Source organism: Ornithorhynchus anatinus, chromosome 4, assembly GCF_004115215.2.
Source record: "Ornithorhynchus anatinus isolate Pmale09 chromosome 4, mOrnAna1.pri.v4, whole genome shotgun sequence".
NCBI classification, from domain to species: domain Eukaryota; kingdom Metazoa; phylum Chordata; class Mammalia; order Monotremata; family Ornithorhynchidae; genus Ornithorhynchus; species Ornithorhynchus anatinus.
In genome coordinates, this window is record NC_041731.1 from 15,953,196 (window position 1) to 15,969,084 (window position 15,889).

The 15,889-nt window shown below is 48.3% G+C and overlaps 1 protein-coding gene across 1 annotated transcript; it reads left to right on the forward strand.

The window, feature by feature from the left end:
• The first annotated feature begins 1,260 nt into the window (after window positions 1-1,260).
• Window positions 1,261-15,485, forward strand: HUS1 (HUS1 checkpoint clamp component). The gene is made up of 8 exons (XM_029063706.1): window positions 1,261-1,342; window positions 3,505-3,632; window positions 4,333-4,509; window positions 6,569-6,676; window positions 7,875-7,949; window positions 12,113-12,212; window positions 13,216-13,335; window positions 13,940-15,485. Exons 1-8 carry the CDS (start codon window positions 1,291-1,293, stop codon window positions 14,020-14,022), a joined length of 843 nt encoding a protein of 280 aa, XP_028919539.1. The 5' UTR covers window positions 1,261-1,290; the 3' UTR covers window positions 14,023-15,485.
• Window positions 15,486-15,889: the final 404 nt, after the last annotated feature.

Genomic DNA, 15,889 nt, shown 5'->3' on the forward strand with positions numbered 1-15,889 from the left:
CATCCTAAAAGGTCTAATAATAACAGTAATAATGACCGTTACGTTCGTTAAGAACTTACTACATCCCGGGCACCGTACCGAGCGCCGGGGCGGAGACAAGGGAATCGGGTTGGACACCGTCCCTGTCCCAGGCGGGGCTCACGGGCTCCATCCCCATCTTACAGATGAGGTAACCGAAGCACAGAGAATAATGATAATGTCGGTATTTGTTAAGAGCTTACTAGGTGCAGAGCACCGTTCTAAGCACTGGGAGAGATGCAGGGTCATCAGGCCGTCCCACGTGAGGCTCCCAGTCTTCATCCCCCTTTTACAGATGAGGCACAGAGAAGTGAAGCGACTCGCCCACAGTCACCCGGCTGACAAGGGGCGGAGCCGGGATTCGAACCCATGACCTCTGACTCCCAAGCCGGGGCTCTTTCCACCGAGCCACGCCGCTTCAGTTTCGGCTTCGGAGAAGCGAAGCAACTTTCCCAAGGTCACCCGGAAGACCGTAAGGTCAGAGGGGGGTCAAAACCCATGACCTTCTGACTCTCCACCGACCTAATTAGGGTCTTCGGTAGATGAAAATTAAATACTGCCCCCGGCCAGGTAGGCGGCAGCGGGGAAGGGGGTTTGATTTTGCAGTCAGACAAAGGGAGGGTTGAGAGAAGCAGCGAGGCTCAGTGGAAAGAGGCTTGGGAGTCAGAGGTCATAATAATAATGTTGGTATCTGTTAAGCGCTTACTATGCGCAGAGCACTGTTCTAAGCGCTGGGGGAGACACAGGGGAATCAGGTTGTCCCCTGTGGGGCTCACAGTCTTCATCCCCATTTTACAGACGAGGGAACTGAGGCATAGAGAAGTTGAGTGACTCGGCCAAAGGCACACAGCTGACAAGGGGCAGAGGCGGAATTCGAACCCATGACCTCTGACTCCCAAGCCCAGGCTCTTTCCACTGAGCCACGCTGCTTCTCTCGTGGGTTCTCTCATAGGAGGGAAGAAGGGGGGAGAGGAAGAGGAGGGGGGAGGGGAGGAGGAGGAAAAGGGGCAGGGGGAGGAAGAGGGGGGAGGGGGAGAAGGAGGAAGGAGGGAGGGAGGGACGGAGAGGAGGGAGGAAGGAGAGGAGGGAGGAAGGAGAGGAGGGAGGAGGGAGAGGAGGGAGGAGGGAGAGGTGATGATGGGCAGCCCGCTATGGGCGCCGCGGAGCTGGCCGAAGGGCCCCGAAGGCCCAAGGGGCGGGGCCGGGTCCCGGCGCATGCGCGTGCGGCTCCGGAGCCCCGGCCTTGGCGGCGGCGGCGGCGGCGGCGTCGTCATGCGGTTCCGGGCGAAGATGGTGGACGTGGGCTGCCTCAACCACTTCACCCGTGAGCGCCGCCCGGCCGGGACCCGACCCGACCCGACCCGACCCGACCCGACCCGACCCGACCCGACCCGACCCGACCCGACCCGACCCGACCCGACCGGGTGGTGGGGGGGGTGGGGGGGGAGCGCATGTGCGGCGGGGAGGACCGGCCCCCTCCGCCCGGGCCCGACCGCCCGCCCACGCTCCGCTCCGCCGCCTCTGCCCTTTTCTGCTCCGCTTCTTCCTCCCCCTGCCCCCTTCCTCGCTCCTCTTCTTCCTCCCCCTGCCCCCTTCCCCTGCCCTTCCCTGCTCCTCTTCTTCCTCCTCCCCTTTCTCCCCCCTCTGCCCTTCCCTGCTCCTCTTCTTTCTCCCCCGCCCCCTTCCCCCTCCTCCGTCCTCTGCCCCTTCTCCCTCCTCCCCTTTCTCTGCCCCCTTTACACTTACCCCCCCTCTGCCCCCTTCCTCCTCCTCTTCTTTCTCCCTCTGCCCCCTTCCCCCTCCTCCTCCTCTTTCTTCCTCTGCACCCTTCCCCCTCCTCCCCTCTCTCTATCCCCTTCTGCCCCCTTCCTCCTCCTCCCCCCCGCCTCTTCCCCCTCCTCCCGTCTCTCCTCCCTCTGCCCCCTTTACGTTTCTCCTCTTCCTCTTTGCCCCCTTCCCCCTCCTCCTCTTTCTCCCTCTGCCCCCTTCCCCCTCCTCTCTTCTTTGCCCCCTTCACCCTCCACCACCCTCCTTCCCCTCCGCCCTTTCCTACTCCTCTTCTTTCTCCCTCCATCCCCTCCGCCCCCCCTTCATCCTCCTCCCCTCTCTTTCCTCCCTCTGCCCCCTTCACCCTCCTGCGTGCTCTCCCCCACCTGCCCCCTTTAATAACAATAATAATAATAATAATAATAATGTTAGTGTTTGTTAAGAGCTGACTATGTGCAGAGCACTGTTCTAAGCGCCGGGGTAGATACAGGGTCATCAGGTTGTCCCACGTGAGGCTCAAGTTAATCCCCATTTTACAGATGAGGTAACTGAGGCCCAGAGAAGTGAAGTGACTTGCCCACAGTCACACAGCTGACAAGTGGCGGACCCGGGATTCGAACCCTTGACCTCTGACTCCCAAGCCCGTGCCCTTTCCACTGAGCCACACTGCTTCTCTAAACTCTTCTCCTCTCCCTCGTCCTCCCCCCACCCTTTCCTACTCCTCTTCTTTCTCTCCCACTGTCCCCTCCTCTCCCTCCTCTCTCTACCCCTTCACAATCTTCCCTTCTCCTTCCTTCCTCTGCCCCTTCATCATCCTCCCCCCGCCCCCTTCACCCTCCTCCCCTCTCTTTTCTCCCCCCCGCCCCCTTCACCCTCCTCCCCTCTCTCATTCATTCGTTGTCGTATTTATTGAGTGCTTTCTGTTTGCAGCACACTGTACTAAGCACTTGGAATTACAGTTCGGCGACAGGATAGAGACAATCCCTGTCCACAACGGGCTCGCAGTCTAAAAGGGGTGGGGGGGAAACAGACATCAAAACAAGTAAACAGGAATCGATAGCATCAATATAAATAAATACACTTACATATATATATACACATCATTAATAAAATAAATACAATAATATGTACAAATATACACAACTGCTTCGGGGCAGGGAAGGGGAGGGAGGGAGGGAGTTGGGGCAATGGGGAGGGGGAGCAGAGGGAAAAGGGGGCTTAGTCTGGGAAGGCCTCCTGGAGGAGGTGAGCCTTTGGTAGGGCTTTGAAGGGGAGAAGTGTGCCAGTTTGGCGGATGTGAGGCGGGAGGGCGTTCCAGGCCGGAGGTAGGACGTGCGCCGGGGGTCGACGGCGGGCCGGGCCGGGACGAGGCCCAGTGGGGAGGTGAGCGGTAGAGGAGCGGAGTGTGCGGGCTGGGCTGGAGAATGAGAGAAGGGAGGCGAGGTAGGAGGGGGCAAGGGGATGGACAGCTTTGAAGCCAAGAGTGAGGAGTTTTTGCTCGTTACGGAGGTTGATAGGTAGCCACTGGGAATTTTTGAGCAGTGTGGTGTCATGCCCAGAAAGTTTCTATAGAAAAATAATCCCTTTCTTCTCTCCCCCTTCATATTTCCTCTCCCCTGCCCCTGCCCCTTCACCCTCCTCCCCTCTTCTCCTCTTCCCCACTCCTTCTCTCCCCTTCCCCGTTTCCCTCCGTCTCCCTGCCCTCCTCTGATGCCCAAGGGGTAAGCGTCACAATCGCCAAGCTGGCCAAGACCTGCACTCTACGGCTCACCGTGGACAAGCTGTATTTCATTCTTTCGGACAAAGTGGCCAACGGAGGGGTCAGCATGTGGTGTGAGCTGAGTCAGGTGAGTGCTCTTTCCGAAACGACCGGAAAGGCTCTCACGGCAAACGGGACCGGCACGGGATTCAGAGGGAGGCTCGTTTCGGTTGGCTTGCCGCCGGCTTGCGTTTGAACGCTCTGGGAGCGGCTGGCTCTGCACAGGTCGAACGTTTCGTCCCTACCTTCGGGGATCTTCGTTATTCAGGCAATCCCTGGGATTGAGTGGGCACTACGTGCGGAGCGCTGTGTTCAGCGCTTCGGAGAGTCCAGCGCAGTGCGGGGGGTAGACGTGATCCCGGCTGACAATCTGATCGGCCACACCGACGTTAAATTCACGATGAGGGAAAGTGGCAGCGTCTAAAGATACGTCCATAAGTGCCATGGGGGTGGAGGTGGCTGAGTAGCAAAATGTTTAAGGGGTACAGCCCAAGCGCGTAGTTGATGCGGAAAGGAGGGCGGATGGTGGGGGGAGAGGAGAGGTTACGGCTTCTTGGAGATGATTTTAGTAGGGCTTCGAAACTTGGGGGGAACGTGTTTCGTTATATATGAAGGGGAGACGCGGGCAAGGAATCGGCGGCGAGACGGATGAGCCGGAGGTCCGGTGGGTGGGTTGGTGTTAGAGTGAAGCTTGCGGGTTGGGATGAAGCGGGAGCTGATCGACTTCTTATCAGAGGCCCAGAGACTTTGATCAGAGCCTTAACTTCCCGTTCTCTGACTTCATTCAGGGCAATTTCTTCGACGAATTCCAAATGGAGGGAATAGCAGAAGAATACAATGAAATTTATTTAGAGCTGACGGCTGAAAACTTATCAAGAGCCCTAAAGACCGCCCAGAACGCAAAGACTGTGAAAATCAAGCTGACAAACAAGCACTGCCCCTGCCTCACGATAGCCGTGGAACTGGTAAGGAGAAGGCAGAGTCTTTGTCCGTGTGCTCGTGTCTGACCTGACGCTCTTAGAGGTACCTCAGAGCTTCGTACGTATCGTGTGTCCTGTTTCGGGAAATGGATCCCCGAATGAGTAGAAGGGGTTTCGGCCTTGGGCTAAACAACAGGGCGTCATCGTTAGTGTTGAGTGTCGCCATCGGGCCTTAAGGTTTTTAACTGGGAGCCAAGACCTCGACACGGTGTGGGCGGAATTCTTCAACTAGCGACCAGAACTCTTTGCTCTAGTCCTGTCCACCCTCTAGCTTATCTTGAATTTTTAACAATGCAAGAAGAAATCAAATTCCAGGCCCGAATGAAAATGGGACGGATAGAATGCCCCTCTTCTTTCTATTTCCTTATTTTTGCGCTTTCATGGGGAATTGATATCTGTAAGGAGCTTTGAGTGTATTTACTTTCCTGGGAAACTGGAAAAATAGGTTATCCGCTGCACCGAACCAAACAGACCCAGTTCGGCCGTAGCGTCTGGATCGGAATGCGGTCAGGGAACCAGGGGATGCGGAATTGGTGACGGAACTCCCTTTGCAAAGAAACTTCGTGTGGTTTTGGAGCGGGACAGGACTGCAGTCCAAATTTTCCTTAATGCCAACTGGGCAAGAACGTCGCTCACTATACGGAGAACTGAGGGTTCTTTAAAAGAGTTTAGCTGATAACCATCTTTCCTCTAGGGCCTAGCAACTGGGTTAAATTAGCTCTTCCTAGTTCACAAAATCAGGTGCAGTGAGAGGCTCATTTTTGGTAACTCAACCTACTTATTGAATCTGGGGTCTAAACAGTTTTGCCATTTGATTAAATATTCAGGGAGAATCAAGCACCAGATGTTTGTGCTTAGAATTTTTTTTTTTAATTAGTCCTAGTCCGTGCCCACAAGGAATGTATAATCTGATATTCAAACTACAGAGCTTGGGAATGTTCGCGAAGGGTATACTTGTTTGGTTTTCTTGTTTTGGGGGGGTGGAGGGGGCCCGCCTGCATTCCAGACACCGGTGTTTGTGGAGTCTTTGATTCGTGGCTCTACAATTGCCCAATCATTTATGGATGATCTCAACCGGAGTCACCTGTTGAGCGTTCTCCTCAGCTTCAGGTTTCTGGATTGCCCGTGTCCCGTTACATCTTTCCTGTTGGTCTGTGACCCTCCCACGTTAGCCTCCTTCCTCACCAAGCACCCACAGGCCACCGTCTCCACGGGCTGCTCAAGGATCAGGGCTGGGTGAGAGAGAAGGGAGCTTGTACTCGGAGGAGGAGCCCAACCTGGGTAAAGAGACATCCCATCCTTTGGCTGGGGGGAGAGACGGAAAAGGAAATTCCCGTCCTCCCGTCCGCATCTTTCTACTCTTCTGTTCAGAGCCTAGATCCCTCCCTCAAATATCCCTCTCCTCCTGGAGTTTTGGAGCTGCCATAAAGGGCTCCCTTCTCCACGCTTGGTTGGGAATACAGTGTGGCCCACCTTTTCATCTTCTCCTCACCTGACTTTTAGCCATTTCTCCCTGCGAAGGGGTGGACAGAAGGAAATGAAAATGAATCAGCGCGGCCCCGCTTTACTGCTTATTTACTGGCAGAAGAGATGAAAGTCTTTAGATGATGGCCAGATTTCAATTTTCTGTGAATTCGCCCTCCCCGTCGCATCACATATTCAAAATTACTGAACTGATTTTGAAGATCTCCAGGGAAGACAATTCCATAAACCTCCCACTGCTTAACTACCTTGTCAGATTTCACTTAGAGCCTAAATCTGTTTTTCTGCTTATAAAGATCTCAAGGCGATTTCACACCAGTGCAGCCTGACAATATCCCTACGAAGCAGGAAGAAGCAGATAGTATTGTCATTCATAAATCACATATAGGGAGATTGAGGTAAAGTGAAGTTAAGTATGAAGAGATGGGTGTTCCTCCCAATGTAACTTTGTGCATTTTTCTCATTTGCCAATTTTTTTTTTGGAGGGAGTCGGTGTTATTTTTATATCTGTTAGCTCAGTTATCAAAAGTGCAGAAGTTAAACTCTCCCTTTCTCTCCAAAGCCATCTCTGTCGAGCAGTAGTCGCATTGTGACTCACGACATCCCCGTGGGGGTCATCCCTAGGAAATTGTGGATCGATTTCCGAGAGCCGAGGGTGCCGGACTTTGATGTAAGTGGAGGATTGGACCATCAGATTTTTCCTTGTCCCTATTGTTTTATAGCAGTTTGGGGGATTTATCCCGCAGGCTTCACCAAAATCTTTAAAAGCAGGGAAAGAAAGCCTTCAGCTCAGCTGCAAACATTGAAGATGGTTGCAATGTTGGGGGCTTCCTAATTGAGCATCGTGGATTTTCTCGGCCCACGTATGGAATGTAGCAAGAGCGCTGGGGAAGAATGAAGGAGCAGAAGTTAGGATGAGATTAGGACAAAAATGGGTGAATGGATGACCTTTGCCACCATTCTGGGACTTCAGGCCTCGGCCCTATGCCCTGACTCCCTCACCCCTTGCCTCCTACTGCAGTTTATTAGTTGAAATAATACTAATTGTCAATGTTGTCATTATTATTATAATCGTGACAATCATTAAAGGCTTACAGCGTGCAGAGCGCTGTACCAAAGCACCAGCGTTAATACGATATAAACAGATTGGAGACAGTCCCCGTCGCCCACGGAGTTCACAGTCCAAGAGGGAGATAGAACAGGTATTTTAGTCTCCGTTTTACAGCAGAGCTAACCGAAGCACAGCAAAGTTGAGTGACTTGCCCATGGTCACACAGCAGGGGTGGCGGAGCCAGGTTCTCTGACTCCCAGGCCCACTAAGCCATCCTGCTTCTCAGAGTAATGCTCAGAGTCCCCCAAAAGATTGCGTGCTTACCGGGAACTATTTTTATGGAATATTTGCTGTTTTTATTTTCAATTAACTATTACATCAGAAGATCCAGCACTTAAATTCACTCTCTAAATCACAGGAACAAAAACAGATTTTTTTTATGGTATTTGTTAATTGCCTACTATGTGTCAAGCACTCTTCTAAGTGCTGGGGTAGATACAAGGTATGACCAGGTTGGTCACGAGCATTGTTCCCCTTGAGGATCACAGTAGGAGGGAGAGTGGGCATTGAACCATCCTCGAAATGTATTGGAAATATTAGAAAATAGCAATGTTTTCTGCTTTCTCTGGGTTTTGAGATATTGGTACGGGTTTTTGGAAAAATGACCCAGCTAGAGAAGTTTGGCGTGCCTTATGTTTCTAGACAGATCTAATCTAAAGGTTGCTCGGGAGAGTCACCCAGGATGTCTCATTTAAAACCTGATTATATGTGAATTAAAAAAAAATTCAGGCTCTGATTGATTGCATTGGTTTTCTAGGTGAGCATTTATTTGCCCATGTTGAAGATCATGAAGAGTGTTGTGGAAAGGATGAAGAACATCAGTAATTATATTGTAAGTCATAACTTTTCTTGACTAATACTTAAGCGAGTTTGCTTCTTGTCCTTCTTTTCCCTAATTGGCATCTAGATATTAGGGTATTGAACTTGTATTGAGGTCACCCTGTTGTAGTATTTGCTGGAATTTTTCTTTCACAAGACTCAACTGGCTTCCAACTGGTGCTCTTTCACTTGTGTTCATCCCCCGCGTTGGCTGATTGCGGTGAGTCACGGGTGACGGGCGGGCAGGTAGTCAGACGGAAGGTCTCCTGAGAGCCGCGAGACGGAGCCTGGAGTGTTTTTGCCTGGGACGTGCCTCCCAAACAGCTGCTCAGGCCAAGCTGCTCTCAAGCCAGAAAACCCCTAACCTTCCCCGAGAGATGGAATCGTCAGTTATCCATTCTTGTCGATTTGCCAGTTCACCGGTAGTTAGAGCCGCTGTAGATACGAAACGATCCGGTTGGACACAATTCCGCTCCCGCGTGGGGCTTACGGTCTAAGTTGGAGGAAACAGGATTCGGTCCCCTTTTCCAGGGGAGAAAACTGAGGTCCAGAGAAGTGACTTGCCTAAGATCACACAGCAGGCAGGGAGGCAGAGCCAGATTTCGAACCTAAGTCCTCAGCCCAGCTCCCAGCCCACATTCTTCCCACCAGGCCAAGCTGCTTCCCTGTTACCTCAGATTGGGACGGTGGAAACTGGCCCCTCAGTACATGAAATAGCCATTTGAGGACCAGGTATTTGTTTTCCTTTCATCTCTTCTTGTCGACGAACATCTGCCCTTCCACCGGAATATCACTTTCCTCTCATTTCTCCATTCCGTTAGGGGATTGCCTCAACAGCATGCATCCGTCACTTGGGAGTTTTACGCTTACCAGTTTTCAAGAGTAGGGACCGTGTCTTCCGTCTGTCAGTTTTTCCCGTGTGCCTAGTTCAGTGCTTTACACACAGTAGGTGTTCTTTCTACCGATGATGATGATGCTGAAGGAACAGGTTTATTTGTCATTCCCATCAGATGAAAAATTCTGTGGAGACACGGTCATGTTCTCTTGTCTCTGTGTCATTCATGCATTCACTCGTATTTATTGAGCACTTACTGGGTGCACTGTACTAAGTGCTTGGGAAGTACAGTTCGGCAACAGATAGAGACTATCCCTCCCCAACAAACGGGCTCACGGTCTAGAAGGGGGAGACAGACAACAAAACAAGTAATAATAATAATAATGTTGGGATTTGTTAAGCGCTTACTATGTGCAGAGCACTGTTCTAAGCCCTGGGGAAGATACAGGGTAATCAGGTCATCCCACATGAGGCTCACAGTTAATCCCCATTTTACAGATGAGATAACTGAGGCACAGAGAAGTGAAGTGACTTGCCCACAGTCACACAGCTGACAAGTGGCAGAGCCGGGAGTCGAACTCATGACCTCTGACTCCGAAGCCCAGGCTCTTTCCACTGAGCCACGCTGCTTCCCCAGGCATCTATAGCCTCAGTATAAATAGATGGACAGATATATACATCATTAATAAAATAAATAGAACAATAAATATATACAAGTGCGGTAGGGTGAGGAGGGGGTAGAGCAGAGAGAGGGAGTCGGGGCGATGGGGAAGGGAGAAAGAGTAGAGGAAAAAGGGGGCTCAGTCTGGGAAGGCCTCCTGGAGGAGGTGAGCTTTCAGGAGGGACAGGCAAGAACGAGGGCCAGTGAAGACGCGAGCGGCGACGGAGGAGCGAAGCGTACGGGGTGGGCTGTAAGAGAGAGGGGAGGTGAGGTGGGAGGGAGCAAGGGGATGGACAGCTTTGAAGCCAAGAGTGAGAAGTTATTGCTTGATAACAGGTTGTTAGGCAATCACTAGAGATTTTTGAGGAAGGGGGCGACATGCCCAGAGCCTTTCCGTAGAAAGATAATCCGGGCAGCAGAGTGAAGTGGGGAGAAACAGGAGGTTGGGAGATCAGATTCAGTGTCCAGTGTAACAGCGAGTGAAGCAGTATGGCCTAGTGGATAGAGCGCGGACTTAGAAGTCAGAAGGACCTGGGTTCTAAACCCGGCTCTGCCACTTGTGTGCTGTGTGACCTTGGGCAAGTCGTTTCATTTCTCTGCACCTCAGTTCCCTCCTCTGTAAAATGGGTATTAAGACTGTGAGCCTCTAGACTCTCAGTTCATTGTGTGAGCAGGGAATGTGTCCGTTTACTATTGTATCGTACCCTTGAAAGCGCTCAGTACAGTGCTCTGCACACAATAAGCGCTCGATAAATATGATTGAATGAATGACAGGGACTGTGTCCAATCTGACTAGCTGTGATTTCCCCATTGCTTGGTACAGGATACTTAGTACAGCACATAGTAAACGCTTAAATACCATAAAAAAGTGGATAGTTAATAAGTGCTGATGTCTCGTGGGGAAATTTCACCCCTCCCCTCACCCCCTTCCCCCCCTTTTTTTTTTTCTTTCTGGTAACAAGCTGTCCTGGGCAGGGCTTTCTGGAAGCCCTTAGGAGTGTTGCAAGATTAAAAAATGTAAAAATGACCATCTTTAATTCATGAAACAGCTGCCTGGGAAGATCAAGATCAGTGTGGTGGCAATTGAATGTTTTCACTTCCATATTGCCTTTAAAGAGACTGGTTAAATATACATTAAATGATGATAGAAAAATCGGACAGTGTCGCTCTCTTTCTAACTTGAAATTGCTCCTTAACATTAAGAATTTTTGATTATCCTCTGTCTTCCGCTGACCTGGTATGGTGCTTGGCTCATAGTTAGCACTTAAGAATACCCTAACTACTTTGCTGAGTTGACATTGTCTTATTTCTCAGACTCCATCCTGCTGTTCCCGCCCCTCCCTGTTGACCATCCCAAAGGCTTTTCTCGGTTGGTGATAATTCCCCTTCCATCTGGAGAGTCAGTTCAGATGCATTCTAAATAGCGAAAGAATAAAATGTAAAAGCTCAGTGACATATTTTAATTCCACAATCGACGGAGTGTATTTCTCTAGCGGGAGACTTGTTCCCTGGGTGGACCGAGCAAACCCAAGGAGGAGAAAGAGAGAAAGCGAAAGATTAGCAGGAATGAGTCAGCAAAAAGGCAAACTCGTACATTTCCACCATGAATTTTAAATACATTCCAAGTACTCTTGTCAGACGAAGCTTGAATAATTTCCCTCCATTCTGCACAGGACCATTATAGTTAAGTGGGTAAGAACCTAGAAATAATAATAATACTACTACTATCTTTTGGGTGTGTATGTGTAATGACTTCTGAGGAGTTGAAAATGCTTGTTAAATACTGTTACCCTGAATTGTGTAACCCTGAAGAAGAAAGAGGTAGGATTTCTTCATTGGGATGGGGAAACTGACCCATAATTAGTAGCTGATCAAAGGTAGAGCCAGTTCTACAGTCTTAATATTGGTTATTTGGTTTAGGATCTGTCCACTAGATTGTGCTGCAAGGAAGCATGGAAAAATCCTATCCTCTTCTAGACTGTAAGCTCGATGTGGGCAGGGAATGTGTCTATTATATTGTACTCTCCTAAGCGCTTAATACAGTCCTGTGCACACAGTAAGCGCTCAATAAATACAATTGACTGACTACTGGCCTGTCCATGCCCATGTCAGCATAGGGCAGATCTAGTGGTAAACTGAAAATTTCACAGAATCCATCTGAGTCTTCATAAAGCTCAGCATGTGGTGCTCACAGTCTTAATCCCAGTTTTACAGATGAGGTAACTGAGGCCCAGAGAAGTTAAGTGACTTGCCCGAATTCACACGGCTGACAAGTGGCGGAGGCGGGATTAGAACCCACGACCTCTGACACCCAAGCCCGGGCTCTTGCCACTAAGACACGCTGCTTCTGTGCTGAGGAGGGTGGGATCGGCAGGGGAAAAGCCAGATGTGTTTCCTTGTCAGCGAGCCAGGTTCTGAGGAGGAGGTCGGGTGCGGAATTATCGCTACGGTGCGCGATACCAGCTACCTTGTGCGGGGCACAATCCTCACTAATGACAAGTTGGTTCCAACAGCCAGGTTTGCCTGGGTTCTGCTGTGAAACTCTCCAAAAAAAATTCCCCTCGGCGGATATCAATTCTGCCTCCTAAACTCCCTTTAAAAATTAAGCTGTAAAGTTAATAACTGCTAACTCGCAGTAGGGAAAATGATTGTCAGGGTTAACCCATGTGTGCATTCATAGGTGATCGAAGCAAATCTGAGTGGAGAAATGAACTTGAAAATAGAAACTGATTTAGTGTCTGTTACAACACATTTCAAGGACCTTGGCAATCCTCCATGGAGTAAGTTTTCTGCTTTTATTTATTTGGAGTTCGATGCATTAGCGGACCGCCGAGTGAGTTGTGGGGACCGATTAATATCACATTTTGTCGGCTACATTTGGGGCACGAGACTGATTTGTAGGTACCTAGCTTTGCCAAGGTACTAACATTAGCAAATTCAAATCAGTTTACAAAGCAGTCAGAGTCCCTGCCCCACACGGGGGGCACAATGTATCTGAGGCCTATTTTACAGATGTCAGCTGAGGTTCATGGTCTTATTCAAACCCAGGTCCCCTAATTTGCGGTGCCCCATATTGCCTCCCCTCTATGCACTGGCGTATGCTTCTTGAGCTACCGCTTTTAAAATTTTAAGATTCTCTCCTCTAACTTCCCTCATTTGTAATTTATCTTAATGTCTGTCTCCCTCTAGACTCTTAGGTCTTTGTGTCTCCTTGTCATGCCTGCCGACTCTATTCTATTGCACTTTGCCAAGGGCTTAGTAATAATAATAATAATGTTGGTATTTGTTAAGCGCTTACTACCTGCAGAGCACTGTTCTAAGCGCTGGGGTAGATACAGGGGAATGAGGTGGTCCCACATGAGGCTCACAGTCTTCACCCCCATTTTACAGATGAGGGAACTGAGGCCCAGAGAAGTGAAGCGACTTGCCCACGGTCACACAGCTGACAAGGGGCAGAGTCGGGAGTGCTCTAGTAGAGTAGAATGGTAGAGTGCTCTGCACACAGAAACATTCAATAAATACCACTGATTGATTCATTATGTAGCGCTATCCCCAGTGATTTATCCGGGGTAATTTCTAGCTGGTTACGTCCAAGACAGTGTTGTTATTCACTCCCAAACACTTAAGTACAGTGCTCTGTTAGAGTAAGCACTCAATAAATACCACTAATTGATTAATCTTCTCATGCAGAAAGAATGTAACATCAATCTGTCCAAATGGAAGCTCGATCCGGGATCATCCTTGCCTTATGTTGTTTCTCGAGATCTTTTCCTGTCGTTTTAGCCTCTGAAGACACTTCCCAAGGCAGAGACCCAGACAGAATGTCCGAGGTTCGAATAGATATTCGGAAACTCTTACAGTTTCTGGCAGGGCAACAAGTAAATCCCACGAAGGCATTGTGCAGTAAGTTTTCTCCTTTGTTCTGTGTATATACCGAGTTCATACCTTAATACCGGTCAAGCAAGATTACAAAGAATGTTTTAATACTTTTGCTACCTTTCAAACATTAACAATCAAGTGGCTTTTCACATAATATGTCCGTTTTCTGAGAAAGAGTTTGATCCTGCTTGTATTTATAGGGAGAGGCCCATGATTCTGTTGGGCATTTCCTAGAAACTTTTAAAATCTGGGAGAAGATTCTCTAGAAAGAGGGTAGACCGTTTGCTCAAAGAAATGCTACTTTTAGTTTTCTAAGTGTGGTTAAAATTGCCTGATCTTAAAGTTTGCGGATTTTCAGGTCTGCCCTTAGCAATACTGATGTTTGTTTTTCAGTAATACTGTATAACAGTGCATTCTCCAGTACCTAGGTATTTCATACATTTCATATTCGTGTGTGAATTTGCTTTTGAAGACCACGGATAGGTCTAAAGAACATTTGGTGAAAGTAGTATGGTTTTTTGCCTCAGAAAAACTTTTGAAATGCGTCTGTGAGGGCAAAGATTTTCCTGTTCCTGTAAAGTGCTTTTAAAGTGCTTTAAAAGCTTTTAAATTATATTTTTCTTTGTAGATATTGCAAGCAATAGACTTGTTCACTTCATTTTGCTTCATGAGGATGTTTCTCTTCAATATTTCATCCCGGCACTGGCATGAGAACACAGTCGTGTAACTGGAGTTTTGATTGGCTTGAAAGGCTGATGACCACAACGGAATAGAATATTGAAAGCCACTGGTCCAGTTCCTTCCCCGTATTAAGTCATGGACAGCTGAATAGTAGAACTTGGTCTTTTAAAATATTTTCCTGAGGTTTTACTCTTAGATGACTTGGTGCAATTTTTAAAGATAATGTTAAACTATTCTTTGTCGTAAATTGAAAGCAGAACAAAATGTGTGACTCCCAGCTCTTCTCGGTGCCCAAAAGCTTTTGGGAAAGTTGTGGAAATTTCAGAGGCTGAGGGCTGCTGATATGGGTCCTCCCTTCACTTCCTTTTGCCTTAAAGGTTGCTTCTCCAAAATTGGCAGAGCAGCCTAACAGTAGGAGATTTCTGTCACTCCCAAGAAGCAGTGTGAAAAACTCAAATAGAGAGGGATCCGCTCGCCTCTGTGCCACCTGTGCTTTTCTGAACCTTTGCCTTCTGGTTCAAGAAAGGTAAGAAGTGAGTTTTATGGGGCCTGAAGACACTTTTTCCTGTCACTTCAGGAAAAAGGCACTGAGCAGTCCAGGTCCTTCAGTTTGCAGAGGTTCTCTTCCAGGTCGTGACTAATTTACACTTGGTTTTCCTCCTGGGCTTATCCTAGTCTGCTTGCTACTGCAGAGGCCTCTCAAGTGTAGCAAAATTCAAGAGCTCAGGTACTTCTCTCTGCAAGCTTAGATGCACAGGAACCTGAAGGATATGATTTTTCAAAGTGAACAAAAGCGTAAGACAGAGAAGAAAGCGACTTCTATGGCTACCACCAAATTTTCTGGAAAGGAGCTATTTAAATTCTGTCTGTAGGACAATGACAGTACGATAGTAGTCAGGCTTTGTTATGCTACCTAAAATATCCCAAGAATTACCAATCAAATTCCAGTTCCATGATCGTCAGTTGGAGATACGATGTGAAGCGTCATGGAACACATACTTGTTCATTACTGGCAGGTTGAGCGTGCAGTGCTGATAGGAAAAAAACAACACTGGTCACATGGAATTCCAACGGCATCAAGAGGTAGGAAGGAGCAGAAATTAAAATGTGTATAATAGAATGCACAGTATAAGAGAATGGGTTCACTTACACCGGACTCTCTCAGTTATTGTTTTTCAGGTTATTAATGTTGGCCTTTGATTTTTGGTATTGTTATGTTCTCATGGAGTGCAGAGTATTTGATTTGACTTAGAGCCGGGGTTCTGAAATTTTTTTTCAGAAAGTAATAAAATGTAATTTTACCTCCCATACAAAACAAATAGTACCCTTAATTAGATCTTCAAAGTCATTCTCATGGAAAGTTGTATTGAAGTATTTTGTTACCTCAATCTGGAAGTGTTTACAGTATGTTTGGAAAATGGGTTTTTTGTATGCAAAAATACTTTTTTAAATAAAGCTAGTTTCCTTTAGAAGTAAAATATTGTATTTTCTGATGAGCATTGCCAGTACATTTCTGTTCTTGAACAAAACCAGACCACATCTTTCCAGAATTTAATCGATCATTGGCATTAACTGAGCACTTAGTGTGTTCAGAGTGCTGTACAAAGGGCTTGGGAAAGTACAAAAGTAGAATAGTTACGACATCTCTGCCCTCAAGGAGCTTAAAATCTAGTGGGGAAGAGAGAAATTAAAAAATTTCAGGTAAGGGGAAGCAACAGAGTATAAGGATATGTCCATAAGTGCTGTGGGGGTGGGGTGAGTACACAGGTGTCTCAGAAGGGAGGAAAAATAGGGTGGAAGGATGAGAGATTAGTCACAGAAGCCTTTCTAGAGAGATGTGATTTTAGAACATCTTTGAAAATGGGGACTGTGGTCTGTCATATACGGAAGGGCCGAG

Bases quoted from the DNA above. Each gene is read 5' to 3' on its own strand.
- HUS1 (XM_029063706.1), top strand. From the start codon at position 1,291: ATGCGGTTCCGGGCGAAGATGGTGGACGTGGGCTGCCTCAACCACTTC. The intron at 3,633-4,332 runs GTGAGTGCTCTT...GACTTCATTCAG, and splicing joins TGTGGTGTGAGCTGAGTCAG to GGCAATTTCTTCGACGAATT. The intron at 6,677-7,874 runs GTAAGTGGAGGA...TTGGTTTTCTAG, and splicing joins CGAGGGTGCCGGACTTTGAT to GTGAGCATTTATTTGCCCAT.